At 47.6% G+C, this 27,833-nt stretch overlaps 1 protein-coding gene across 1 annotated transcript in view; it reads right to left on the minus strand.

The window, feature by feature from the left end:
* The window catches only part of LOC149866325 (uncharacterized), a 67,463-nt gene that overhangs the window by 27,273 nt on the left and 12,357 nt on the right, over positions 1 to 27,833 (minus strand). The window contains exons 5-13 of the mRNA XM_090041596.1: positions 23,462 to 23,890; positions 20,138 to 20,190; positions 18,637 to 18,776; positions 15,892 to 16,033; positions 15,042 to 15,083; positions 13,388 to 13,415; positions 7,239 to 7,313; positions 4,984 to 5,129; positions 3,910 to 4,096 (exon numbers count right to left, since the gene is read on the minus strand). Coding sequence (XP_089897722.1) covers positions 3,910 to 4,096; positions 4,984 to 5,129; positions 7,239 to 7,313; positions 13,388 to 13,415; positions 15,042 to 15,083; positions 15,892 to 16,033; positions 18,637 to 18,776; positions 20,138 to 20,190; positions 23,462 to 23,890 — 1,242 coding nt within the window. The remainder of the gene's footprint in view (positions 1 to 3,909; positions 4,097 to 4,983; positions 5,130 to 7,238; positions 7,314 to 13,387; positions 13,416 to 15,041; positions 15,084 to 15,891; positions 16,034 to 18,636; positions 18,777 to 20,137; positions 20,191 to 23,461; positions 23,891 to 27,833) is intronic.

A 27,833-nucleotide genomic window follows, 5' to 3' on the forward strand; every position in this document is an offset into this window, starting at 1 on the left:
AATCAGACCTAGACAGCTTACAGGGGTGGGCGGATGAGAATAGGATGGGATTCAACACCAACAAGTGCAAGATGCTGCACTTGGGGAGGAAGAACCAGCACCATACATACAGGCTGGGGAACTTCCTTCTTGTCAGTACAGAGGCAGAAAAGGACCTTGGAGTCATCGTTGATGCCAAGATCAACATGCGCCAGCAGTGTGGGGATGCAGTCAGGAAGGCCAACTGCACCTTGTTATGCATCCACAGATGCATCTCAAGCAGGTCCAAGGAGGTGATCCTCCCCCTGTGTGCAGCACTGGTCAGGCCGCAGCTGGAGTACTGTGTCCAGTTCTGGGCGCCGCACTTCAAGAGGCATGTGGACATGGAGAGGGTCCAGAGGAGGGCCACTCACATGATCAGGGGGCAGCAGGGCAGGCCCTATGAGGAGAGGCTGCGGGACCTGAACCTGTTCAGCCTCCACAAGAGAAAGCTGAGGGGGGATCTAGTGCCTTGTTACAAACTAGGCAAAGGGGACCAGCAGGCACTGGGGGAGTCTCTGTTCCCCTGAGTACTACCAGGAGTGACCAGGAATAACAGTCACAAGCTGGCAGAGGGTAGATTTAGGCTAGATATCAGGAGGTGCTACTTCACGGTCAGGGCGGCTAGGATCTGGAACCAGCTTCCAAGAAAAGTGGTTCTGGCTCCTACCCTGGGGGTCTTTAAGAGGAGGCTAGGTGTACACCTTGCTGGGGTCGTTTGACCCCAGGACTCTTCTGCCGTGGCAGGGGGTCGGACTAGATGATCTACTCAGGTCCCTTCCAACCCTAGAAACTATGAAACTATAATTCTATTCCATCTAGGAGGAAAGGCAGTGAGAGGGCACAGCAGCCCCCCTGGCTCTCGAGGGATCTAGCAGACCTCCTGAGGCTAAAAAGAAAGGCCTACAAAGGATGGAGGAGGATTTTATTCTGCACGGGTCCAGTCCTGCAGGGAGCAAACCAGGAAAGCCAAGGCTGCAACTGAACTCCAAGTAGCTTTGAGCATCAAGGACAATAAAAAGTCCTTTTTCAGATGTGTGGGGAGCCGGAGGAAAAGCAAGGGCAACATTGGACCCCTGCTGAACCAGATGGGGCAACTGACAACTGACACCCAGGAAAAAGCCAACCTATTAAATGGGTACTTTGCATTGGTCTTTCATCAGTCCCATAGGACACACATGCCCACCATGGGACAGGGCGGTCCAGATGAGGCAGATTCCCTGCCCTCCATCAATGCTGACCTCGTGAAGGAACACCTTGAGAAGCTGGATACCTTCAAGTCAGCCGGCCCTGACAATCTATACCCCAGGGTACTCAAGGAGCTGGCGAGCATCACAGCCCAGCCTCTGGCATGGATCTTGGAAAACTCCTGGTGCTCTGGTGTAGTGCCCAAAGACTGGAAGAAGGCCAATGTGGTGCCTACCTCCAAGAAAGGGAGGAAAGTGGATCCGGCAAACTACAGGCCCATCAGCCTGACTTCTATCACGGGGAAGATCTTAAAAAAGTTTATTAAAGAGGCCATCCTTAATGGACTGGCAGATGCCAACATCCTGAAAGACAGCTAGCACAGGTTTCTTGTAGGTAGGTCTTGCTTAACCAATCTCATTTCCTTCTACGACCAGGTGACCTATCACCTGGACAAGGGAGAAGATATTGATGTCATATATCTTGACTTGAAAAAAGCCTTCAATCTGGTATCCCATGATCACTTCTTGGCGAAACTGGCCAGTTGTGGCCTTGGGTCCACCATGATCTGCTGGCTGGGAAATTGGCTCCGTGGTCAGACCCAGAGGGTAGTAATTGATGGAAGTAACTCATCATGGTGTCCTCTGATAAGTGGGGTCCCCTCAAAGCTCTGTCCTTGGACCCATATTGTTCAACATCTTCATTAATGATGTGGACATTGGAGTCAGGAGCGGACTGGCCAAGTTCGCCAATGACACCAAACTTTGGGGCAAACCATCCACACCTGAAGACAGGAGGGTGATCCAGGATGACCTTGACAGGCTCAATAAATGGGCAGATGAGAATCTGATGGTGTTTAACACTGAAAAATGCAAGGTTCTCCACCTTGGGAAGAAAAACCTGCAGCATCCTTATAGGCTCAGCAGTGCTATGCTGGCTAGCACTATGGAAGAAAGAGACTTGGGGGTCATCATTGACCACAAGATGAACATGAGCCTGCAATGTGATGGTGTGGCTAGTAAAGCAACCAAAAAGCAGGCTTGCATCCATAGATGCTTCTCAAGCAAATCCCGGGACGTCATTCTCCCCTTGTACTCGGCCTTGGTGAGGCCGCAACTGAAGTACTGCATCCAGTTTTGGTCTCCACCATTCAAAAAGGATGTGGAGAAGCTTGAGAGAGTCCAGAGAAGAGCCACGCGCATGATCAGAGGTCAGGAAAACAGACCTTATGACAACAGGCTGAGAGCCATGGGGCCCTTTATCCTGGAAAAGCACAGGCTCAGGGGTGATCTGATGGCCACCTACAAGTTTATCAGGGGTGACCACCAGTATCTGGGGGAACATTTGTTCACCAGAGCGCCCCAAGGGATGAAAAGGTCAAACAGTCATAAACTACAAGACCGTTTCAGGCTGGACATAAGGAAGAATTTCTTTACTGTCCGAGCCCCCAAGGTCTGGAACAGCCTGCCATCAGAGGTGGTTCAAGCACCTACACTGAACACCTTCAAGAGTAAATTGGATGCTTATCTTGCTGGGATCCTATGACCCCTGCTGACCTCCTGCCCTTTGGGTGGGGGACTGTACTCGATGATCTTCCGAGGTCCCTTCCAGCCCTAATGTCTATGAAATCTATGAACCCCTTAACCCCTGTGCTTGCCCTCCACTCCATGCCCCCACACTCCCTGCTGTCCCCTGCCACCTGCCCCCCATGCCTGTCCCCTTGCTCCAGAAACCTACCACCACTTACCATCACTCTGGTGTCAGACAGTGGCAGCAGACCTGGCCCAGCTACAGCCCTGCCTAGCCAGGCAGAAGGAGTAGTGGCAGGTCTGGGCCAGACTGGGTAGGGGACAGAGCTGGAGTGGAAGATAAGGGGGGAGGGCAGGCTGGGAGGAGCAGCCAGGCATTGGCTGGGAAGCAGGTTGTGTAATCTCCCCCACTCTCCTTCTCCCTCCTCACCATGAGGTCTCCCCACACTTCCCTGCCATGGGCCCCCTCCCCAACCTTATGAGCCACCCTGACTCAGGACAGACAGCAATTAAACTTTGGCTTTGGCTCCAAGTTTGGGGCTGAAGCCACAGCTGTGCTGCTTCCTGCCCTAGGCTAGTGCTCAAATCTGAGATGAGGTCTCTCCTCCCCCTGTATTGTTTGAGGCGGGGGGATCTTTGTCTTCAATTAGAGTAAATACAGTAATAACCAAGGCTTTATAATGTAAAGCAGCTATAGTTGTCACAGTACCTAGCATAATTGAGTCCTAATGCTCAGCTTTAGCACTTGGGGGCTTCACAGCAAGGTGCTCCCCTTGGTCTGGCACCTTGAAAAGGCCTTCAGTGCACTCTAAGTCATTGCGCGCCCCCCCCATGCCAAGCTTCAGGGTGCAGCTTTAAGGGTCCTGGCATGTGATAGGATTTGAGGAGCTTTATTCCAGATCCTCAGAATTGTGCCCTGCCATGTATATCTGGCATAGTATCCATAGGATTTTGGGGATCTCAGGTAAAATTCACCAGATGCCAACTGAGCAGCTAAATTAACACCTGCCTGCAGCCATAAAATTATGAAAAGAAAAAGGCTGAGAGTAGGAAGAGATGAGAGAGGGGAGAGAAGGAAAGGGTTAAAAGGACTAAACATGGACATCACTGTTTTATCAGGCTGTTTCCCACAAGTATGAAGCCAGTTACTTTATAGCTATTTATCCCTGATACAGACCTTGAACCAAAAATTTTGCACAACTGAGGCAAGGCATTCGAGAGAGGTAAACCTCACAGCCTTTCACTGCATTTGGAAGTCTTAACAATGCTTTTGGCACAGCATGCAACTCGCTGGTGGAGCAGTCCATTGTGATAATCCTTTTTGGTTTTTCTGCTTCACAGATGACAATCCCAGTTTTGCAAAACTACAGAAAGGAAAGAAAAAGGAAAAGAAATACCAACATCCTTTATAATTTCTTAAGATCAGTCCCTTAAAGCAGAGGATTGTTGTACCCATTTAGATTGTGTAACATTCTTGGAACAGGTTGGAGACAACTGTTTGTTTCAGAAGGTGGAGGCAGAGACTAAATGGACAGCTATTTAGATTTTATTCTGACAAAGACGGAAACTGATTGAGATCCTGAAGGTAAAAGGCACTATGGGAAACCAACTGAAACAGCTGCCTCATAATGATCAAGTGCACAATTCCTATCTCTTGAACAAAATCAAGGATAAAATGCCAGTAAGTGACAGTCACAACATTTACCAAGCCATTTGTCTGAAGGACAGTATAAATATTAATATTATTTAACCATCCAAAATAAACATTTATTGAACAAAAGAGGCTTCCATGATGCACTTCCTAAGGTAATTGGAGGGAACGTTCTAAATTTCATCCAATAACTTAAAGTTCTTAATTGAGCTAAAGAACTCAATTACAGATATTCATCAATATTCATTAGAATAGATGGATATAGATGCAATAGATGCAATAATTAAGTGGTAACACAACCTTATTATTCTGCTTACTACTTCTAGCATTGCACTGGAAACCATATCAGTCATGCAACACCTTCACAAAGGAGAATTTTGATACTTTTAAAGATTACTCCACCACTGTTGGCTGGAATAGGGACCATGCATTGCTCCAATTACAACTAAACAATATGTGCTTTATCAGAATTAATTGGTAATATAAACGATAAGTTACAATTACAATAAATTAAAATCTGAACCAGTCAAACATCTTAATTAACAACAATGTCTCTAATCCCACATAATAACAACAAAAACTTGAATTCATTCAACTTACAACTGCTGTGTTTGTTTGCTTATCCTCATCATTCCCTTTTGGAATTTTACAATTTGGTGAATTTTCCATATGAAGTGCTAAGAAGATGCACAAATCTTCTTTTTCCTGGAGACGATCAGGAGGACCTAAAGAAAAAATGTGGAATTAGAAAGTAGTTCAGCAACACAAATATAGATCAATACTAAGTAGTTTTACCCAAATGAAAAACAGTCTGTAGGAATTCGTTACAATAATTGCTAACCTGTCTGGTACCTCATTAAAGTAATACTGCTGCAGATATAATTTCAATGTTCATTAAAATAAAGCAATACATCCCAAACCAATGAATAGTTGGTGGACCCAATCATTTGAAATGATCTCCATCTTTGTACTTTCCTGATTCTGAGACCATGCTGTACCTGTTCAGTGTTTTGCTACAAAGAATGCTGGATGTTCCAACAGCCAAGGGTTGCCTTTGAGCAGTGATATTCTTGCTTTGTCGCCTTCCCTGGTTACATTCCCTGTGCCAGCTGAAGGTAGTAAAGGTGGCTATTACAGCCCCTCTACCTTTGGCTGGCTTCCACTGACTTAAGTAGTCTTCAGATCAGGCCTTAAGCAAATATCCTATACTCTGGATAATGTGTATGACAAAATGCAACAATCTGTTTCCTATGCAGCAAGCAACCTCACTTTTCTCCTTCACATTCCTCTTCAAAACTAATTCATATAATGCATCAGATCACATTTCCTCATGTGGATGTTAAACTTCCTTTTCTGTTATATAAACATTATTTAACTAAACTCATAATTTATATAGCATACTTACTCAAATCTAAGATGACTCTGAACTTAAGATGACCACCCTGTAATTAGTTTTTATACATGGCTAATTTATAAATTTGTTAGAATTTTCCACATATGGAATCAAAGTATTGGAAGACCATCTTTAATTCAATCTCCCCACTGCTGTAGGAGGGATGGCGGGGGGGGGGAAGCGGGCAGGTGGTATACGGAGGTCAAGCAGCTTGCCCCCTGCTTGTGCCTGCCCCCTACCAACTCTACCCTCCCACCACAGCCCTCCCATCCCCTCCCCTCTCTATCTCTGCCCCTCTTACTGTCCCTCCACTCCAGCCTCTGCTCGCCTTTCCCCCCAAGCCTCGGCTTTCCCCTTCCCATCTTACCCTTGCTCCATGCTGGCAGGGTCTATCCCTGTTCAAGCCTGAGGTAGTGATGAGCACAGCTCCAGATCAGACTCTGGAGCAGCCATTCAGGGCTGCGCTGCTGGAATCATGGTGAGTGCCCTAGATTGAAGCATGTATGAAGCCTGCCAGCACAGAGCAAAGGTAAGGGTGGGGAGGAAGAGGAGCAGGTCGGGGAAAAGGGGCTGCATGGTGGGTAGGGGGAAGATAAGGAGAAGAGACTGAAGGGGTGAGATGGTGGAGTTGAAAAGGGGGTGAGAAGAGTTAGGGGGGCAGCAGCATCTGTGGTTATAGCCCTGACCCTAGGTAGGGGTTAGATCCTAAGCCACAGCAGCCACCTGTCCTCCTCTCCCTGCCCCATGGCCCTCATACTTGATTCTAAGACAAGGGGCTCCCACCCATGTTAAATGAGGGGGGAACTTTGTCTTAGAATCAAGTAAATATGGTAAATCACTTAAAACAAAATAGTGGATACAATCAGCTTTAGTTTAAAACAATGCTTCCTCCAAAGCTGTATTCCTCTCTCACTGATTGGTGCTGTCATCTTTATTTTATTGTAGGAAGGTCAAAGTTTTGCTGTCATCCTGATGGTCCAGGTAATATGTGAGAAGCCAGGTTTGTTTGAAAATACCTTTAATTGGACTAACTATAACATCTCTCCCAACTGTACAGTCGAGATATTACCAAACATTATCTGTACACCCAATAACTCCTTGTCATTTTCTGTATGTTACGTATTACTATGGTGGGGAGGAGTGGGTCTTGTGTCCTTGCATGCCTACAGTACCACTGGCAATATAATGGTGTTCTAAAATAATAAATATTTTCATAACAACTTCCTTACCATTACTGCAATGAGAATGGAAAACGGAGATGGATATAGCTTGGAAGGTTAAGATTAAAACTGAAATATGTACCTTTCATAGCATGTTGGAAGCTTGAACATCATCTGTTTGCACAATATCTGCCTCATTACTGTGGACAATTAAATTTATTCAAACATCTTAATGAAAATAAGTTTTAGGGAGCAAGAAAAAAGAATAGCTCAGAAAGTTTACAGAATATATTTTCTTTTGCCTTTATCACTCTTTCTTTTGGAATCTTCTCCATGTTTTTCCTCTGAATCCTCCTGTGGTTTACTAGATACAGATGCTGGAAGACACAGAGAAAAAAACACATTCTAATCAGGAACAGAGTCTGTGATTTCTTTCAAGAGGTTTATTAATGTATGGGATTCAGACTCTTAACCATAACAGCAGGGAAAATTTGTATAACTTGACCTAGGATAGGTTTAGCACAATATTTTTGATAAGCAAGAAATTAAGGCCCAAGATTCTGATAGCTCACTTAGATAGTAGTTCTATTAAAGTCAGAAGGAACTGCCTCAGGAGAACGGAGCCCCACAAATAATGGTTTTTTTTACTGTCCCTTTTCACACTACACTATATTGTAGTGTTTTTATTGTACTGGCTGTTTCAAATCTTTGACTACACATAGAGGAAAATGTGTATTTTAACCTGATTTCTACTTATTAATTTCTATATCACTTATTACTTTTTACTGAATGAAACAGAAGGGTTTTGTAAAAATATTTAAGATGCTTACAAATGCTCTTTCTGGTCACAATGCAAAATGAATGTCAAGAGACCTTCAAAATCATCACACTGCAATAGCTTTATGTGTGTATGTATTCATGTGCATATATGCCTACACGTTTGGATTTCAAAAGGAAAGTAGAGGAAGAATAATGGGTGACTGCAAACAAAAAAAACTCGACAGTCTTCAAGGTGTATGTAACAACCATGTAACACATCAATCACATTATTACTGAACACTTAGCCTCAATTTTCTTTTACTATGGCACCTGCAAGATGTTATTTCCATCAAGCAACCAGTAATGTTGGGCAAGCTATCTAGAGGGGGAAAAAGTGCCCTAGAAAACGTGCTCTGCCAGCACTTATCAGCACGGGGAACTAGAGAGCTCGCAAAAAGGGCTGGCAGCCGCCTGTCAAGTCTTCAGCTGTGCTACTAATGAGAAGTGAATTCTAACCCTTGCACACAGCAAGGGAGACCCCAGTAAAATGGGTAGGGGGCGGGAGGGGAGCCAGGAGTAGTAGGGAACAAACTCTCCTGGAACACCTTCTCTGGTGCTTTTGTGTACCTGACTTCCCTCTCTCCACATCTTGTCCCCACCAGCAGCTTTTCAAACATTACCATTGCCATGTATTTCAAATAGAACAACTGTCACAGGCCTATACCATCTCTACCCTGGTAGCAACATCCCTCAATACACTTAGGGCCCAATCTTAAAAAGAAATGCACACAATACATTTTTTCTAGGTGTTCCTCACATAAGTAAAATTACTTACAGGTATGTTTGTATGACTGGGCACTAAGCCCTATGCTTCTTGTAACACAGGGATATCATCTTATATTTATAATAAGATGATAATGAATGGCAGATGTACTACAGATATATGTAATATTCTAAAATTCATTAGAGGTATTTTCAATTTTGGTTGAATTTTCTGAAGAAGCACTTATCTGATCTTCAGCTGTGACTTAACTATAGACCATAAGTTCCCAAACTCTGACAGATTGTGTACCACCAACTGAAAATGCTACAACATGAAGTACCACTGGCAAATTTTTCAGTTCAATCTTAAGTATCACCAGCAATTTTTTGTCATATAAAGTAAATATAATAAATCTGTTAATGCGTACCACTGACAGGTTGCCTGCATACCACTGGCGGTATGCATACCACAGATTGGAAACCGCTGTTATAGACTGATTCTCTAACTTATTAGGAGCTGATCACTCTGGCATCCTCTTACCAGCACTGTTTGCTTTCCTCCAAACTCTCTTCTTGCCTTAATCACCCTATTTCAGGGGCGGGCAAAATATGGCCCATGGGCTGGATCAGGCCCACCAGGCCATTCTACCTGGCCCATAGGGCCACTAAAAAATTTAAGAAATTTAATATTTATCTGTCCCTGGCTGCCTGTCAAAGATGACAGGGGCAGGAGAACCCAGGGAGAGCCACCGGCAGGACCAAGCAGCCACAGAAGCAAGGCCTGCCCCAGCCCCAGTCAGAAGCCTGTGCCTAGCAGAGGATTCTGGCCTGGGACTGTAAGGCTGTTCCTGCCCCCCTCCACTGGAGGGAAATTCAGCTTGGGGGGGGCAGCGTGGGAAGCAGGGAAGGACTGAGGGCTATCTCCTCTGTCCTCAGGGTTGGGCCGAGCTGGCTGCTGCGGCCCCGGTGCTGCAGTCAGCAACCACATGGTGCCAGAGTGGCTGTGGGGGGGTGGGCAGTGAGCAGGCACATGGAGTACAGAGATAGCTGAGTGGAAGTGCAGGGCCCACACCAGTGCACCAGGGCCAGGGCCATCGGGGGCCCAGAGCAGGGGGCAGGAGCATGAGGCCCAGGCCAGCAGGGGCTCTGGAGCTAGGCTGGCTCCCCCTCTCCCTGCTGGTGCAGCCTGACCTGGCTCCATAGAACCCCTGCTGGTCTAAGCCCCACACTTCTGCCGCCCTGCTCTGGGCCCTGCTGGCTCTGGCCCTGGAACATTGGCACAACCCCATGCTCCCACCCAACTGTTGCTGTACTCTGAGTGCCCCCCGCACCTGCCATGGCCATTTGCCCACTTCCCTCCACCCCTCTGCTGCTCACTCCAGCACCATGTGGTTCCTGGCTACAGTGCCAAGCTGCAGGATGCAGCAGGAGCTGGCCTGGCCCCTGCAATTTCTGGCTAGCTCCTTGTAGTGGTACACTGGGCTAGGCCAGCTCCTGCTGTGTTCTGTAGTCTCAGCTGTGCAGCTGGGATGTGGTGCCAGAGTAGCAAGCAAGGGAAGGGATGGAGAAGCAACAGAAGGACAGCAGTGGCAGATGGGGGAGGAAGTGGCTGCAAGCAGGAGCATGGGGCCTGTGCAGGTGTCCCAGGGACAGGAGCAGCAGGAGCATGGAGCCCGGGCTTGCAGGAGCACTAGTGGGGGCTCTCCCTACCGTGGGAAGACAGTGGGCAAACCTTCCCCCTCCATACATACGACCACCCTCCCCCACACACTCACAGCTCCCCCACAAACCCCATACCCATTCACAACCCACATCAACACCCACATGCTCCCTCACCCCACACGCACCCACCCCCCCACACACCTATCCGCCTCCCTACAAACTTCACACACCCCAAACCCTTCCCCACACACTCACAGCCCCCCACAAACCTATACCCAGCCCCATGCCCCCCACAATACACAAGAGTAAGGTTTCATTTTAAGCTTGTTATGCAATCACCTCTATGTACACTACACAAATGCATGTAAATCAGGACAAGATATTTTTTGAAATCAAATTAAAGATTGTTGCAGTACGTTTGGTTTTTAGAACATAATTTCAAATTTTTCTGGTTCCGAGACTTCCTGAAAGGAGTACTTGTGGGGCGAGGGAGAAGGGACAGGACTTCTGGTGGCAAAGGTCAGGGGTTAGAGGGTGGGACTTCCAGTCCCAAGATGGTGACCAGGGAGTGGGGCACCTGTCAAGAGGCAGGGATGTCCTTGTGGCCCTCCACAGCTTGCCAAAACTCACCCAAAATAATTGCTCACCCCTGCCTTATTCTTTTCTGATATCCAACCTCTCGCACTTCTGCTTTCACTTGTCACTTCAGCCTCTAAGTCTGATTAATTTGCCCCCTCCCCTCACCAGTGCAAACACACTTTAGTTTTACCTAACTTGCAGTAGTGCACCATTTACCCTTTCTATCACTCATGCCATTATCCAACCTCTCCTTTTCATCTTCAGACTCTGTAATGCTGGGTCACAGGTGGCCAGGTCTGGGGCCACTTGGGCATCAATGTAACAACCAGAGTCAGGAGGAGTAAACAGAATCAAGGGAGAAGCCAAGATAGGAAGCTAGGTCAATCCAAAAGCAGGATCTAGGAACAATTCAAGTCAGGAAGCCAGGAGATTAGGTAGAGCGGTGGTTACCATCTGGTGGATTCCAACTGAGTAGTCGATTGTGGAGCCTCTGACAGTCCATCTCAGCCTGGGGCAACTGATCTACTGTCAGAGGCTCCATGATTGGGAGTGGCATGATGCATGTGTAGAGTGGCCAAGGCACATTCTAGGAGTGGCAGGACAGCAACAGGAGGCAAGTAGCTGGGCTGAGCTGCACCTCCTGCCACCAGGGTTGGGCCAGGTGAGTGAGGAGATCCTCCTCCATGCCCTGCCACCCTGCAGTGAGTGAGGGAGTGTGAGACATGGGCAGGGGTCAGTGGGGCCCCGGCTACAGCAAATTTTTGGGTGCCTGCAGCCTCCCTCCCCATAGCCCTGCTCTGGCTGCAGCCCAAGAGTCATGCAGCCAGAGAGGTGCACTGGGAAAAGCCTGGCACCACCCCAACCCCAGCCCTCCCTGCCCCACCCTGCCCCACATGAAGATCTGGGGGCACGTGCCCCCCTCACCCTCCCGGGCTGCATGCCCCTCCCCGTACATGCTGGACAAGCCGCTCATGGCTCTGTCCTACACCCACCCCAGGCCTTTACTTGTCCCACCATCCAACCCAGCCAGGCCTACTCCCCCCAGCCCCTGATCCTGCCTGTGCCCCACTCTCTCCCTCACTGCTGGTGCCTTGATTTGCCCTTCCCCCCCATGGCCCTTTTCCCTTCCCCCTGCCCCTTCCCCCACAGACTTACCTGTCAGGGGGGTGCCCCCAAATGATTTTTTCTCCCTCTGCCTTGATCTGCCCCCTGCCTGCCCTCCCCTCCCCACAGACTGACCAGTGGGGCAAGAGGGGGTAGATCTTGGATTGCTTTTTAATTCCAAAAGTGATCTTCTACCCAAAAAGGTTGGAGACCACTGAGGTAATGAGTGAGGTCAGATAGCAAGCCAGTTGAGAAGCCAGGAGATTAAGCAGAGAGGGGAGTCAGAACAAGCCAGAGGAAATAGCAAAGCAGGCTGGGATCAGGTTGAGCCCTGCTGCACAGGCACTTCCTGTTCCTGGTTATATTTGGGATGTGACCCCAAACAGCCACTCTGGAGGGTAGAGGGCTAAGCTATGACGGAGGCCTCAAGGCAGCCTTGTCCAGCCTGGGTAATCAGCTATAGTGTGGCAGACCAGGATGAGCAGCCGGTTGGAGGCCCCAGGTTTGAGGCTGCAGCCTGAGTCTCCATAAATGTATTATCTACAACCTCTATCTGTATTTTCTTTCTTCCAGTGTGATTCTTGATTCTTCTCATACCTGTTTACACCGTCCCTAAAGGTGAAGGTACATAGTCTTCTAAGTTGCATATGATTTTGAAAAATGTGGCCACATGGTACACATATTCTTGCTCAATTCAAAGGAACTTGAATTATTAAAAGTATCCTACCTAAAAGAGATCTTGTGTACTCTTAGAAAGGTATGTGGCACTATTCAACCTTTACTTTATTAAAATTTGTTGGTGTTTTAATTTGAATAAACTTAATTTTAGTTTAGACAATTATGTAATTCTAGGTCATTATTTTATGAACAGGGGCCTGATTCACATGCTGAACGTGAATGTCACTGACTTTACTTAGAGGTACATCTACATAAAACCAGTGTGATAGTGTGAAAGCTCAAGTGTCTCCAAGCTACTTTCAGACTGAAGAAAACACAGATTCAGGATTCAGATAAGTCTATTTAAGGCCAGAGAAAATCATATATGACTCATAAAAAGGCACGTCCAAAGAATGTTGCCAGATACTGACTAGTCATTTAAGCTACAAAGAAAAATTAAACCCAAAAGGGATGCCAGAGATGTGTGACCAAAGGAAACTTGTTTAGCAGATGTATTAATCCTGTTGCCCATACAAACAGCTAAGCTAAGTCCTATCAATATACCCAGGCCACAGGGCCACTTAGAGGTCTGAAAAAGCACGAATCTTTTATGCTTCTGCTTTTTGTTCATTCCAAATCATTGATCCAACAAGCAGATTTGGGAAGCAGTTATTTGCATGGTCTGGTCCCAAACCAAATTGGAGGTAGTATGATCATGTCAAGGAATACCAGTGTTAAGACAAACCTAACTGTAGTGGAAATATTCATAATGGGGAGTTATCATGTTGGCTACGTATCATAAAACAGTCCTTTAATATTTTATAATATGCTAGAAATCATTTTAAACAGTTAAGTAACAGTACAATGATCCAAAACTTGTCCACACAAATACAAAATAAAGTGCATCATCTGTATTTAACCATCTTACCTTCACTTTCCATATGTAGGGGTTCCCACTGTTGGGAAAGAAAAAAAATGTTGATTCAAAAACTCAGTGTGTGTGTGTGCACACATGCAAATTCTTTAACAAGTTCTTCTGCCCAGACCTGCCATTATTCCTCATCATTATTAATCAGTATAAGAGGATCCCATTCCAGGGGTGGCTATTATGCCCCTGAAGACCTGCAGCCCTTGTCAACCTGACAGTCACTGGGGAATCTTCGCTTTTCCTCTCCTGCCATGCCTTGATAAAATGATACTTTGAGAAAAGGGAGACTGCCCCAGGACTTCCCTAGTCACATCTCATCATAAACTGCTCATCTCCTTAAGGGCCTCACAGATGTCACATATCCTGACCAGATCCTAATCACCATTAAGGGCTTCTAGCTCTGTTCACCCTTACAACAACACTCCAACAACACTCCAACTCCCCACAAGCCCACCAGAGTTCACAAGATGATCAGCAGATGTCTCCAGAATGCATGAATATATAACTATGCAAGCAGATACACAGGGTGTGTACAGAAGTTACATTTTTTCCAGGTTGAGGCCCCTGAAAGCACTCTGTAGCTATAACACAACAAACAGTCAGGGCTGCAGAGCACTTTTAAGAAGGCCAGTTGCACCAAATTTAACTCTTGTCTGATGCAGTATCAGAAAGGAACACTCTAGGGCCCTTCCCCTTTAGCTCCCTTCCCCTCCTACCCACAGCATGAGGGTCTTGACAGTGACAGCGATGGTGGCCATGACTGGAGCTGGGGGGAAGGGTATGGAGCTCCCCCCACCTCCAGCCCAGTCCAGCTACCCCTGCTGGGGTCTTTGGGAGAGCCAGGCCAGGTCTACATGGTAGGCGGGGCTCCCTCTTCCCCCAACCCACAGGCAAGCATCTTGACAGTGGAAGTCATGGCTGCTACACTCAGAGTCTGGTCAGGGAGTGGGGGGGAAACAGAGTCTCCCACCTTGTGGGCCTGGGCCAGCTACCCCTGCTGGGGTCTTGTGGGGAGTTGGGCCAGACTCATGAGGTGGATGGGCTCCATTTCCCTCCACCCCATCCAGCTCTGGACATGGCAGCCACCACTTTCAAAATGCTTGCAGGGGGGCAGGGGAAAGGGAGACCCCTCTGCCACTCAGGCCCAGCCTGGCTCCTCCCCAAGTCCCCAAAAGGAGTAATTGAGGGGGACCATGCAGCAGGGGGTCTCTGCTTCCCCCCTCCAGCTGCTGCAGATAGTTGTCAGCTGGCAAGGGGCAAGGCTGGGGAGAGGTGTGGTCTGCCAGCCTCCTGGGAGGCTGCTGGAGCACCCATACCTGCTGGCTTGGGCCAATGCAGGCAGGGTCTGAGACCCCCCCCACACCCAACAGGTGAATGTTTGAGCCCTCCCCACAACCAACAGGTGAACATCTGTTAGGTTTGATGGCATTCTAACTCATGGCACTTTGTGTAAAGCACCATAGTTAGAATGCCTGTCAGGGAAGCATTCATAAACATTCCTGCCAATGAAAATTTATTTGTATAAACATAACAGAAAGCAAATTTAAAGTGGTCTTGAACAGCTTCAGAATAGATATTCTGTTTTACTAAAATCAATATTTATAACTGTTTTTTGCAATATTTTCCTGATTTGGCCTTCAGCAAGGTAACTTACCTGATTATATGTGAATTTGCTCTTTAAAGAGTCTAGGATGCACTGAAAAAGGGGGAAACACCCAAATAAGTGAAGGTTAGGCATGCTGTTTATTAGATGAAGCAAGGATCTAAACATCAAAGTAACATTATTTGTACCTGCATATAATTTTATCTCAACACAACTAGTTGTCAAAAGGTAAGTGAGCTGAAAAATCGAAGCACTCTGCATTTACATCACACACTGTGCTTACAGTGCACTTTACATTTACTTAACCATTTACTTTTCAACCTTTCTCCAGACAAGAAGCAACACCTGCAGTCACACATTTCCTTGTGCTTCCCCTTAAAAGCAGTGGTGCCTGTCATTGAGCACATCCATAAGGTGCTCAGGGTCCTGAAGACCACAGCATTCTAAGTATTACAGAGGGAAGCAGATGGAAGCAATTGTAGCTAACTAGCTAGTGCCAATAGTACCTAAGGTCATATTAAAAATGCTCTGAGGATGCGTGAAGCAGTGTGTTCTTTATGAAAGACAGGAGTGAGAAATCCTCATAATGAGAAAAGGGATTAAAAGCAGGCTTGTGAGATACAGCAAAAAGATAGACTTCCTTATGTTGAAGGAAAGGGAAAACTAAGATCACAGTGTAGAAAAGAGACGCCCTATTATGTGATACAGGGATGGAAGGAATACAGATTATGTTAGAATTTTGTGGGATAGGTGTGATGATCAGGGTGTAACTCTCAACTAATTTTATACATCCTACATATATTTCTAGGAGAAACTATGTCAAGCTATTTATATAGAACGCACTGGCCACCAAATAAATGTGCAAATAAATAACTACGTTAATTGTATTAGGCGAACATACTTTTTGCTTTGGTGTTGGCTCTGGTGATTCCTGTACAGCAACAATATTCTTTATGCCGACACAATGGATGTAGTCTTGACATTCAAGGCATGGAGGTTTGCTACAGTAAAGAACATCATTCTCTTCTATTTTTTTTTTAGTTCTGAAAAAAGAATGTATTCACATAATTTACTTCCCGTCCTTCAAATGACGCTTTCACTGAAGAACCTTCTTTCTCAGCAGGCTGTACTTCTCCATCTCATATCTATCATCGCATTTTGCTTTTAAGTAACTCATCCTTATGAATAAAGAAGGAATAAACTGTTGCATTTATTATTTATAACTGTATGTAACTATTGATTAACAAACTGCATCTGTTTTGTAAGGGGTCTGCATCAGGATCTGGGAAAATGCCTGTTCACCAAGATGCCCCAAGAAATGACAAGGTCAAACGGTCACAAACTCCTCCAAGACCATTTTAGGCTGGACATAAGGAAAACCTTGTTTACTGTCCAAGCCCCCAAGGCCTGGAATAGATTCCCTCCATGGGTGGTGCGAGCATCTACTCTGGATTCTTTTAAGAAACATTTGGACGCTTATCTTGCTGGGATCCTTTGACCCTAGCTGACTTTCTGCCCCTGAGGCAGGGGGCTGGACACAATGATCTTCCAGGGTCCCTTCCAGCCCTAATGCCTATGAAATCTATGAAACTGGTTTAGCTTCTTGAAGTGCTTGAGCTTTTCTCTGCAGGTCTTTCACCAGGCAGTACATTAAGAGCTATTAGAGGCCAAAATATTACCGTGTCTCAGAACTCTCAATGTAAATCAAAAAGCAACTCCACTGGACCTGTAATTACACTGAAAGGCAATGATATCTAGTGGAATGGGAATCAACAAATCTAAAATTTAGTCCTGCCCCTCTTTATTTGTACTGAGTAAGTTATAGTACCTCCGAGTACATCAGTTTCTGCAACTGTGAGATGAGAATAATAATATTTTCCTTCTTCACAAGGATGCTATAGATTAATGTATTTAATGTTCAAAAAATATTTTGAATAGGCAACTCTTTTGTTTGGTAAATATAATTAATTCTTATATCAGATGTAAACCAAGTTAAAATAAATCAGGCTCCTATCACAGAGAAGCAATTATTTGTTATTTTTTGCATATTTTAAAGGAATGTGGAAATTAAACAACAGTGAATATTTTCAGTTTGGCCAGAGAATGCTATGGGGTTAGAGAAGTCTGCTGGATTCAAGGGAGCCAACTGGAAGTGTCTGTTTTATAAAATAGGAAAGCTCCATAATTCTAGCATATTTGAGCCTCCTCAGCCAACCTTAGATTGTTCAAATGTTCAAATGATCTGGGAGAATTCTCCCAAGTTTGTTCTCCCAATAGAAAAACTTGCCCTGTATAGACAGTCAAACTGAGCAGTGCGGAGCCTGTGGTGCTGACACTGGCTTGCCAGTCTGTTGCAGTCTTGGCAGGGGGTGCAGGGTCTGATGAATTAGTAAAAAGGGAATGGGGGGTCTGTGCCTACCCTGTGCATGGAGTCCTCCAGCCCTGAATTCCCTGCCCCATGTTACAGCTCAACTGCAGACAGACAGAGAACTGTGCTTCCCAGCACCAAGTACTGCACTCTGGGCAAGGCGCAGCATCAGCTGCATCCAGAAGCAGGGTGGTGGTCAGTCAGTTCTTCTCTAGCCTGAGCGGAGCCCAGGCTGTTCAGTTCCACAACGGGACTGGGTTGGCTGTGGTTGGGGGAAAAAAAGAAGCAGAAATGCTGGGAGCAGAACACACCCCTGAAGTGCTTCAGAGCTGGGCTTTTCCAACCTGAAGCATGCAGAAGGCATGTTCTGCTTCCAGCTTTGTTGGGACTGACACATTGTCTTCCTGGACATATGGGCTGGGGGAGACAGGAAGCAAAGCTCGCTGGGGTTCTGGGTGACTGCTCTGGGGCTTCTCTCGGACCAGTGCCTGTACAGATGTTTAGTCTCCTGAAATATATTCTCTTGGGAGCCACTTCAGTTGGTTTGCTACCAAGTTATTTTTCTTCCACAGTAGCCATTTTGCTCTGGGAAAAAAAGCATGAATCTCTATATACTCATGGGACATTTATAGAGGTTCTCTGGAAGTGGTGGAGGGGGCCTCTGAGAACCGCTTTAATTAAGGCGCCTGGAGCATCACGTGTATCACTGTCCCCACACTGAAAAATGGTGGCAGGGGCACTTTAACTAGATCTCACTGAATAAGCTTTAGTTAAAGCACCCCCACTGCCATTTTTCAGCATGGGGACATTAATACACCTGACACTGGAGTCTGCTGGAGTACGGTAATTACCACACTCCAGCAAACTTGATTAATTGAGTAATTACAGCATGTCAGAGCAGACTCACTGCACATGTATTGGCACCCATGGTTTCTTCTAAGAGAGAAGCAACACTATGAGGAGAAACTGAACATCTGTATGTAGCAATAATCTGCTCATGGCACAGCTATCTGCCTATTGCTAAGGCAATGTCAGATACTTTAAAATAATGACAGTGTATTCCTGTGCTCAGTAGTGTATATATTAATAAAGTTCTGTGGATAAGAAATATTACGTAGAGACCAGATAAGATGTCAAAGGTCTTTGATTATAGAAATTTATATTATGTTTTCACAGTTAGTCACATGAGTATTACCAGTGCAGTGGCCAACATTTCCATTAAAAACTTACGTAAAACTACTATATAAGTATAATATATATAGTAATAGATATAGTAACCTGAATAGGAGAGCATTTACTTCAGCATGGACAAGGAATGGCTTTTTTGCAGTTCCTAGCTTATTTTTGTTGATTCTCCCCCGACGAGGCAGGTTTCCATATTTTGCACCAATAGGGTATCCATTATAACCTACACCAAACTACAAAAAAAAAAAAATCAGAATCTAACACATGCTAATAATGTCTAAGAAAATATTAGACAAATATTATTATAGTTTAAATAAAGAAATTACAATTGCATAAGAATTAGACGTGAAATCCAAAATGTGAGAGCAGGAAGATGCTGGGAGTTTTTAGCTGTATATACATACACAAAAAGAAAGCACATTGTTTTAAATGAACTAAAAATGATGCTTTAGAACAGTGATGCTCAACCTTTTTTCCTGACGGGCTGGATGGTCAGTGCTTGGTCCAACTGTGGCCAGAGTGGGGTTCTGATCCAGTGCCCAGGGCCACTGTGATGGGCACCATCCAGTGGGCACGTGGAAGGGGTTAGGGGCAGCAGAGCCTGAGCCCAGCCCTGCGGAAGGGATGGGGGCTTCATCTGGCCCCACGGGAAGTAGGTCAGAGGAATGTGACCCAGCAAGGGAGTTGAAGGGGGCATTGCTCAGCTCTGCAGGAAGGAGGAAGACTGACCCAGCCTAACCCAGCCCTGACAGGAGAAGGGAGCATGGCCCAGCCTCATGTTGTGAGGGGAAGGAGGCATGGCCCATACCCCTCAGGGAAAAAGGGGGGGTAGCCCAGCCCCAATTTTGCCTGTGGGGGAAAAGGAGGTATGGTCCAACTTCATGGTGGGGAGGGGGAAAGGGGTACAGCCTGGCTCTGACTAGGCACAGGGAGCTTTGAGCTTGGGAATTTGACAGGGAGGAGGCAGCTATATTAACGGCCACTGTTCCCCCACTGCCAAATGGGGAGCCCATCAGGCTAGATTCAATGGCTCCATGGGCTGCATTTAGCCCTCAGGTCACAGGTTGAGCACCCTTGCTCTAGAAAATGTAGGCCATTTTCAAGAATTTTCAAAGAAGTGGGAAAGATTAAAACAGTAGCATAATAGAGGAGAAGCAACTAAGGTAACAGTCCTGGGCGCTGACTCTGGGACAGGGGAAGCGCAAAAGCTGCAGCAGCTGGGATGCCATCATGCTACTGGCAACATAGCTACTGATGCTGCTCAGTACCCAGAGCACTTAAGTGCCAAATTATGCCCCTGCATACAAGGTTAAATTCAAATGCATGTATTCTGTTATAATGATGTCAGTTACTCTACATTTATACTAGTATAACAAATACGAATCTGCTCTCAAGGGTCTAGTGCTGGAGTATGTATTGTTCCTGTGTCACTGAAATGGCTGGGAATAAAACCAAGTAACTCCATACCCTAGCTGTGTTTTCATCCCTACATATTTTAATATGACAAAAGCTTGAAGAACCAGGAGTGGTATACCTCATAGTTAATACACTGCAGAGTGACAAATAAAGAGAATATATGAAGAATCATACTTACAAAGTATCCATCCTGACTGTATATAATGCATCCAACACCTTGATTTGGATCATCTTTTAAAGAAACAGAATTATGTATCACTTAGTAGTTAGATTTTTAAAAATATTCTGTGTATGTGTCGTTCTTTAAATATTGAAACAGAATGTAAAAGCAGGCTATCTGAACTGCTACAAAAACTAGCATAGGGCATAAGGTTTATAAATGTTACCCATTTAGAAAGAGAAAAATATGTTGCTAACAGGAAAGTGTCATCAAGTATGTAGAAAAGCATATTGCATCAGAATTCAACAACCTAATTTGTATCCAAATATTTCTATCTCAAAATATATGGTAAATCTCATACAAACCTTGAAAGAGCAATATATATTTTTGTATACATTAATGCTGTCTGTGGACAAATTTCAAATATAGCACTACATATGTGCATTTACCTCCATCTACCTTTAACTGACAATGTTACACATTGTCCCTGGCAAACTCTGTGTGTGTGTGTGTGTGTGTGTGTGTGTGAGAGAGAGACACATTATTTTAAAGAATAAGTGATTATATGCAGTTTATTCCAAAATGTGTGTTGAAAAACACATTAACTGATATTTTTCATGGGACAACATCATTTACAAGAAAGTATTCAGAGGCAAACAGATATACACAACACATATGCAGGACTCATGGGGTGAGACAGACATTACACAAACCAGTTTAGTGATCAGAAACTGGTTTAAACCTGTAAAAGAACAGACATTCAGTGCACATAAACCAGTTTCAAAAATGGCCAAAACTGGTTTGACATAAACCTAGTTGAATGTAGTATCAGACTTAACTAATTTGGCTCAAACTGGTTTATGCAATGTCCGTCCCAGACCCCTTCCTGGTTTAACTTAACCAGAGTCCCCCAGCATCCCAGCATGCTCTCTGAGCTGGGCTCTCTGCTCCAGCCCAGCAGGGCTGGCCCTGCCCCTCTGCTCCCCAGCTGAGACAGGGATGGGCAGGGTCAGGGGTCTGGCCAGAAAGGGGTTTAATTCTCCCCTCCCTATCCTACCAGTGGGGACCCAAGCCAGGTTTGCTGGGCATGCTGACATGGCCCCTGAGGCAGAGGGGGGCAGGGAGGAGGGTTAATTCTCCCTTCTACCCCCACTGCCCCTGGGGGACCACAGCTGGTGCTGCCCACCCTGACTACTGTTGAGTGACAGAACAAGCTCCCTCCTGTCCCATCTGCCAGATGCCAGAGGGAGGGGGAACAACTCCAGTCCCTGCCCCCTGACAAGGGACCCTGCTGGCTGGCGGCTGGCCCTGCCAGGTAGGGGCTGGCTGGGGAATGGGCTTCCCTGGCCAGCTTGGAGGTGCTAGTGGGCTCCTAGCCCAGCAGTCACCACTCCTGCACCCCCTGCCCTGTGCAGCACCCGGGGCTGCAGCCTAACAAGCAGCTTCAGGCTGGCCAAGGTAGGGGGGTGTTTTGCCCCCTCACCTGCAGCTGCTGCTGCCATGGCCACCCCACTTCAGACCCATGCGGGCAGCTCTGACTCCAGCTCCTGGATGCCTTGGAAGGCAGAAAGCAGCTGAGTAGAAGGCTTCAGTCTGGAGCTCCACATGCAGGACAAAAGCCACTGGGCTGAAGATCCTGCCACCTCCTGGAGCAGATCAAGAGCAGCAGAAATGGGAGGGGGCAGAACTGCTGCAGGCAAGGGGAAGCTGGCTTGGTCCAACAGGGCTGTTTTTCTCCCCTTACCTCCAGCTGTGGCTCCTGTCACACTGCGCAGCATCATTCAGGGCTGGGGGAGCTTCCTTTAGCCCAGCAGCTTCATCCCAGCTCAGGTTGAAGCCTCTGGGCTGAAGGAAGCTCCCCCAGTCCTGAGTGGCGCTGCACAGTGTGGCAGGAGTTGCAGCTGGAGGCAAGGGGAAATAACCCGCCCTGCCATGCCAAGTCAGCTTCCCCTTGTCTGCAGAGGTTTCTCCCTCTCCCATTCTTGCCACATTGGGAGACAGTGGGGAGGTGGGGCAGGGGGGAGCTTCAGTGGCTTCTGCCCTACACATGGAGCTCTGACTGCAGCCCAAAGTCTGAAGCCTTCTACCTGGAGCTGGAGCTCCATGTGCAAGTCTGAAGCCTCCCATCCCTACCCAAAGTGGCACAGTACAGCATGACCATGGCAGCATCAGCTGCAAGCAAGTGGGGCAGAACAGCTCCCTGCTCCAGCCAGCCCACAGCTGCTTGTTAGACTTTAGCCCTGGGTGCTGCAGAGGGCAGGGAGCGCAGCAGTGGCAGCTGGTGGGTTTGGGGCCCGCCAGCACCTCTAAGCTGGCCAGGGAAGCCCGTTCACCAGCCAGCCCCCATCTGGTGGGGCCAGATGCCAGCCAGCAGGGCCTCCTGGGAGGGGGAGGGCAGGGACGAGGGCTATTCCCCTCCCTCCGGCATCCAGCAGAGGGGACAAGAAGGGGCTTATTCTGCCACTTGGCAGAAGTTGGGGCAGGCAGACCTGGCTGCGGTCCCCTGGGGGCAGTGGGAGTAGAGAGGAGAATAACCCCTCTCCCTGTCCCCTCTACCTCAGGGGCCACACTGGCCCACAGCTGCAGCAGCAAGGGGAGAGCACCTGGCAGACCCAGCTCGGTTCCTTGCTGGTGGGACAGGGAGGGAAGAATTAAACCCCTCTCTGGCCAGTTCAGCCCAGACTAGCCATGCCCCCCCAGTACAGCTTCTCTGCAGCTGAGGGCACACTCTTAGTGCCCCTGACGACTGGCCTGAGCAACTGCAGGCCTGTCTCCGCATGTCTGTGCTGTTACAAACCAGTTCAACCTAGGCAGGTTAGACTAACCTGCAAAGGTTGAATCAATTCAGGCTCCAGTTTTTAGAGTGTCTGTCCCTAGCCATGGAGTCAGAATTAAAGTTTTCTACTTGATGAAAAAATAACGTTTATATTATCATACTTGCTTTTAATGTGCTTAACTAATATAATTTCCACAGTCTGTAACTGAGAAAAACATTTTTGTCATTTAGCAACCTTAGCAATTTTGTTTAGAGAAATCTTTTTGGGGTCTGAAATATATTTATGTGGTACAAAATATTTTTCTGCAAGTTCACCTATACTGATTTGAGTTTAAATTTTTACTTGTGGCTCAGCTATAGTATTGGGCTGAAATTCCAACAAATATGATACACGTTTAACAAAAACTAATTAGCTTAGCTCTTCTACTAGGAAAGCACACCGATCCCCTTATTATCCACATAAGCTGCAATATATTTGACATTGTTATTCCCAACAAATTCAGCAAAAACAATAACTTGATTTTCATATTGGTTTGCTATTTTTCTCTGTTCTCAGGAATACTTACCAGATCTGGCAGCTAGAAGATAGCAAAGCTGTAATGCATGAGTGTGCCTTTCTTCCACACCAGCATCTTTTATTTCAAATTTCCCATGACAGCAGTGCAGCAAGTAATCAAGAGAACGCAATGCATGATCCATCTTCACTTTACATGCCTTTGCATGGTCCTTCATATTCAGCAATGAACAAATGTTTTCCATGTCTTCTGGCACAGTGTCAGTATAGGTAAGCTTGCATTTTAGACACTGGTGTCTTCTGACACGTGGTAAAATCTTAGAATTCACCATGTCAGAATCTACATCTGGCAAAAAAACACTGCTACTTATATGACTTCTTAGAAACATTTGGTCTACTTGCTTCAGATCTTCCTTGATTTCTTCTTCTTCGCCCTCTATTTCAGGAAAAAATGGCCAGTAATAGACTGAAGCAACTGATCCTAAAAGGGAACATTTAGAATAAGTTATAACAGAGGTGCTTGACCTCTTGCCTTTGGGCCAGTTGTGGCCCACAAAGACATGGCATCTGACCCATGGGACTCCCCACAGATCAAGAAATTTTGCAGTGGGGGAGCAATGGAAATACCACTTCCCTTCCCTGCTTCCATATCTCCCCATGCTGCAGGGTCAAACTGAAGCCAGGCCACACAACCTCCCCCATACCCACTGGGGCCAGACCATACCCCCTTTCCACACCCCGCTATGAGGCCAGGCCACAGCTGCCTCCTCCCCTCCACCCATGCAGCCAGGTGCCCCCTCTTCCCTCCATGACCACCCCGGATACCAGATGGATGAACCAGGTACTGCCCATCCAGCCTGCCAAGCAAAAAGGCTGGGCACTATAGATTTATACCAGCCAACAAGTGTTGATGAGTAATTCCTGTCTTTCTGGTTAAAATATTGGGCTTGATTATCTCCTTCAATGTGACCATTTTGTATATCAGCATTGCTGTTTTCTGGGCTCTGAGCCAGTGTAGCATCAGGGCCCAAGGCTGGCTGTGACATCCCCTGGTGGCCACTCGACCCCTGCCCCCACTCTGGCTCCTTGAGATACCGTTCCTGCAAAGCTTTGAGGTTATTCATGATATTTCAGGACACTGCCCCTAGGGCCCCAGAATGAGCCCAGTCTATCTTTGCCTTCCCCCTTGGACACTATGCTGTGGCCTTGCTGGCCCTATTAGTGCCTCAGGGCACCCATTGCCTTGTAGGCAATTTATGGCTTCCTCCAGCCCTATAGCTACACCCAGGCCTAATGGATGTTACATTAAGTTGTCCACTGGGCCCTCTGACCCATCCATCACACTCCAGTTGGCCTCCTGAGCCCCTGGCCCTGGCAAGGCTCATTTTTCCTTGGACCCCTGCCTCTAGTTCCTGTCAGCCTAACACACCCCTGGCCCTGGAAAAGCTAGCTCCTTACCCTGAGCCCTTGGCTCTAGTTTAGCTGTGCCCCTTTGAACAAGCTTTGGCCCTCATGGCTTAAGCCTTCTATGGCTTCTAAGTCACTGTTGTAGGCAATGTTTTTTTGAGTAGATGTGATTATGTGGTTATGTGGTCTTTTATTAGACCAACTGAGTAGTTGGAAAAAAGTTCTTAGCAAGCTTTTGGGTGCAATCACCCTTCTTCAGGCATAGGGCATGTCTGCAGGTGGAAAGAAGGGTGGCTGCACCTGAAAGCTTGCTAAGAACTTTTTTCCAACTACTTAGCTGGTCTAATAAAAGATATCACATCTACTCAAAAAACATTGCCTGCCTATGTCCTTAGACCAACATGGCTACAACCAAAAACTGAGTCACTGATGTGGCCTTAGTCCTCCTGGCCTCGTCCCAGTTCCCCCAGCCTTCTGGGGTCCCTAACCCCAGAGCGGGATGATTTGGTTCACTCCCAGGCCTCAGCCCGCTGGGTCCCTAACCCCTGGCTAGGCCACTTCCACCAGCCTTGGCTCTCCTAGCCTTAGCTTATACCAACCCACAGCCCTCTGAGTCCCTGACCCCAGGCTAGGCTGCTTGCTACTGAGTGTCCTGACAAGCACCCCTCTGTGGCCTCCACACTAGGGCTGTGTGAAGCTTCACCAGCTGTTTTGTTTCAATGGTATTTCAACTCATTTCAAGCTTGAAACAACAAAATTGAAGGTCGCAGGTAAAAAGAAGGTCCCGGATAATGTGGGGCCCTTGCAGGATGCCATGGGAAACTTGTTCGTCACACCAGACGGCAAAGCCAACATGTTTAACGATTTCTTTGCCTCTGTCTTCCTAAGTAGGGACCAGAACAGCCACCTCCCTGCTGGGCCCCCCTCGGGCCCCGGGGGAGGCACACCTGGGCCACGGGTTAGCGAGGATTTAGTTAGGGAGCTTCTGGAGGGGTTGGACGCATTCAAGTCAGCCGGCCGCGATGATCTCCATCCTAGAGTTCTAAAGGAACTGGCCGAGGTCATTGCAAGTCCCCTGGCACAATTTTACGAGCACTCGTGGTGCTCTGGTGAGGTACCAGAGGACTGGAAGAGGGCCAATGTGGTCCCCATCTTCAAAAAAGGGAGGAAGGAGGACCCGGGAAACTATAGGCCAGTTAGTCTTACCTCGATCCTAGGCAAGCTGTTTGAGAAAATTATGCTGGCACACATCCAGGAGGGACCAGCAGGGGACTGCATGCTTAGGGGCAACCAACATGGGTTCATCAGTGGCAGGTCCTATCAGACCAACCTGGTGGCCTTTTACGATCAGATCACCAGATCATTAGATGCAGGGGTAGCAGTGGATATAGTCTTCCTGGACTTCCGGAAGGCCTTCGACACTGTCTCTCACCCCGTTCTCATTAAGAAACTGGGGGACTGTGGTGTAGACACCCACACAGTCAAATGGGTCGCCAACTGGCTGGTGGGCTGCACCCAGAGAGTGGTGGTGGATGGGTCCTTCTCATCCTGGAAGGACGTGGGCAGTGGGGTTCCGCAGGGCTCAGTCCTCGGGCCCGCGCTGTTCAACATCTTCATCAGCGATTTGGATGGGGGGTAAAAAGCACCCTGTTCAGATTTGCTGATGACACTAAGATGTGGGGGGACGTGGGCACACTGGACGGATGCAACAGGCTACAATCGGACCTAGACAGGTTACAAGGGTGGGCGGACGAGAATAGGATGGGCTTCAACACAGACAAGTGCAAGGTGATGCACCTCGGGAGAAACAACCGGCACCATACCTACAGGTTGGGGAACTCCCCTCTTATCAACATGGAGGAGGAAAGGGATCTGGGGGTCATCATTGACTCCAAAATGAACATGGGCCGGTAGTGTGGAGAGGCAGTAAGGAAGGCCAGCCGCACCTTGGCATGTATCCATGGATGCATCTCGAGCAGGTCCAAGGAGGTGATCCTCCCCCTCTATGTGGCACTGGTCAGGCCGCAGCTGGAGTATTGCGTCCAGTTCTGGGCGCCACACTTCAAGAGGGATGTTGACAGCATGGAGGGTCCAGAGGAGGGCCACTCGTATGATCAGGGGACAACAGGGCAGGCCCTATGAGGAGAGGCTACGGGACCTGAACCTGTTCAGCCTCCAAAAGAGAAGGCTGAGGGGGGATCTAGTGGCCTGTTACAAACTAGTCAGGGGGGACCAGCAGGCATTGGGGGAGTCACTGTTTCCCCGAGCACCGCCAGGAGTGACCAGGAATAACGGTCACAAGCTGGCAGAGGGTAGGTTTAGGTTAGATATCAGGAGGCGCTACTTCACAGTCAGGGCAGCTGGGGTCTGGAACCAGCTTCCAAGAGAAGTGGTGCAGGCTCCTACCCTGGGGGTGTTTAAGAGGAGGTTAGTTGCATATCTTGCTGGGGTCATTTGACCCCAGTATTCTTTCCTGCCATGGCAGGGGGTCGGACTAGATGATCCGCTCAGGTCCCTTCTGACCCTAGAAACTATAAAATGAAACAGCGGGCTTTGAAACAGCCTCGAAACGAAATGAGGCCAGTCAAAATGTTCTGAAAGTTTCTAAATGTTTTGAATTTCAAAGCAGCCTGGTGGTGGGAGGCAGGGCAGAGCCAAGGCTGTACTTGAGCCACAGCCCCATGTGGCTCAGCCCTGCGGAGAGCGCAGCCCTGGCTCTCCCTGCCTCCTACGATCAACTCTGGTGCATGGCCTGGGGCAAATCTGCTTGAGCGGGGACCTGCTACCACTGCAAGCCTGGGGCAGGGGCGGGTCCCTGCACAAGCTAATTTGCCCTGAGCCCTGCACCCTTCTCCGATTAGCTCTGGTGCGGGGAGCAGGAAAAATCAGGCCCCCCACTGGCCCCAGCCAGCAGCACCGATATTCCCAGTGCTGGGTACAGGCTCCCAGATGGCAGCACCAGCCTCCTGTCATCCTGGAGGCAGTCTGGCACAGCCACCACAGCCCCCCCAGGGGTG

This window comes from Crocodylus siamensis, chromosome 4 (genome assembly GCF_052110815.1).
Source record: "Crocodylus siamensis isolate JL-2025a chromosome 4, ASM5211081v1, whole genome shotgun sequence".
NCBI lineage: Eukaryota > Metazoa > Chordata > Crocodylia > Crocodylidae > Crocodylus > Crocodylus siamensis.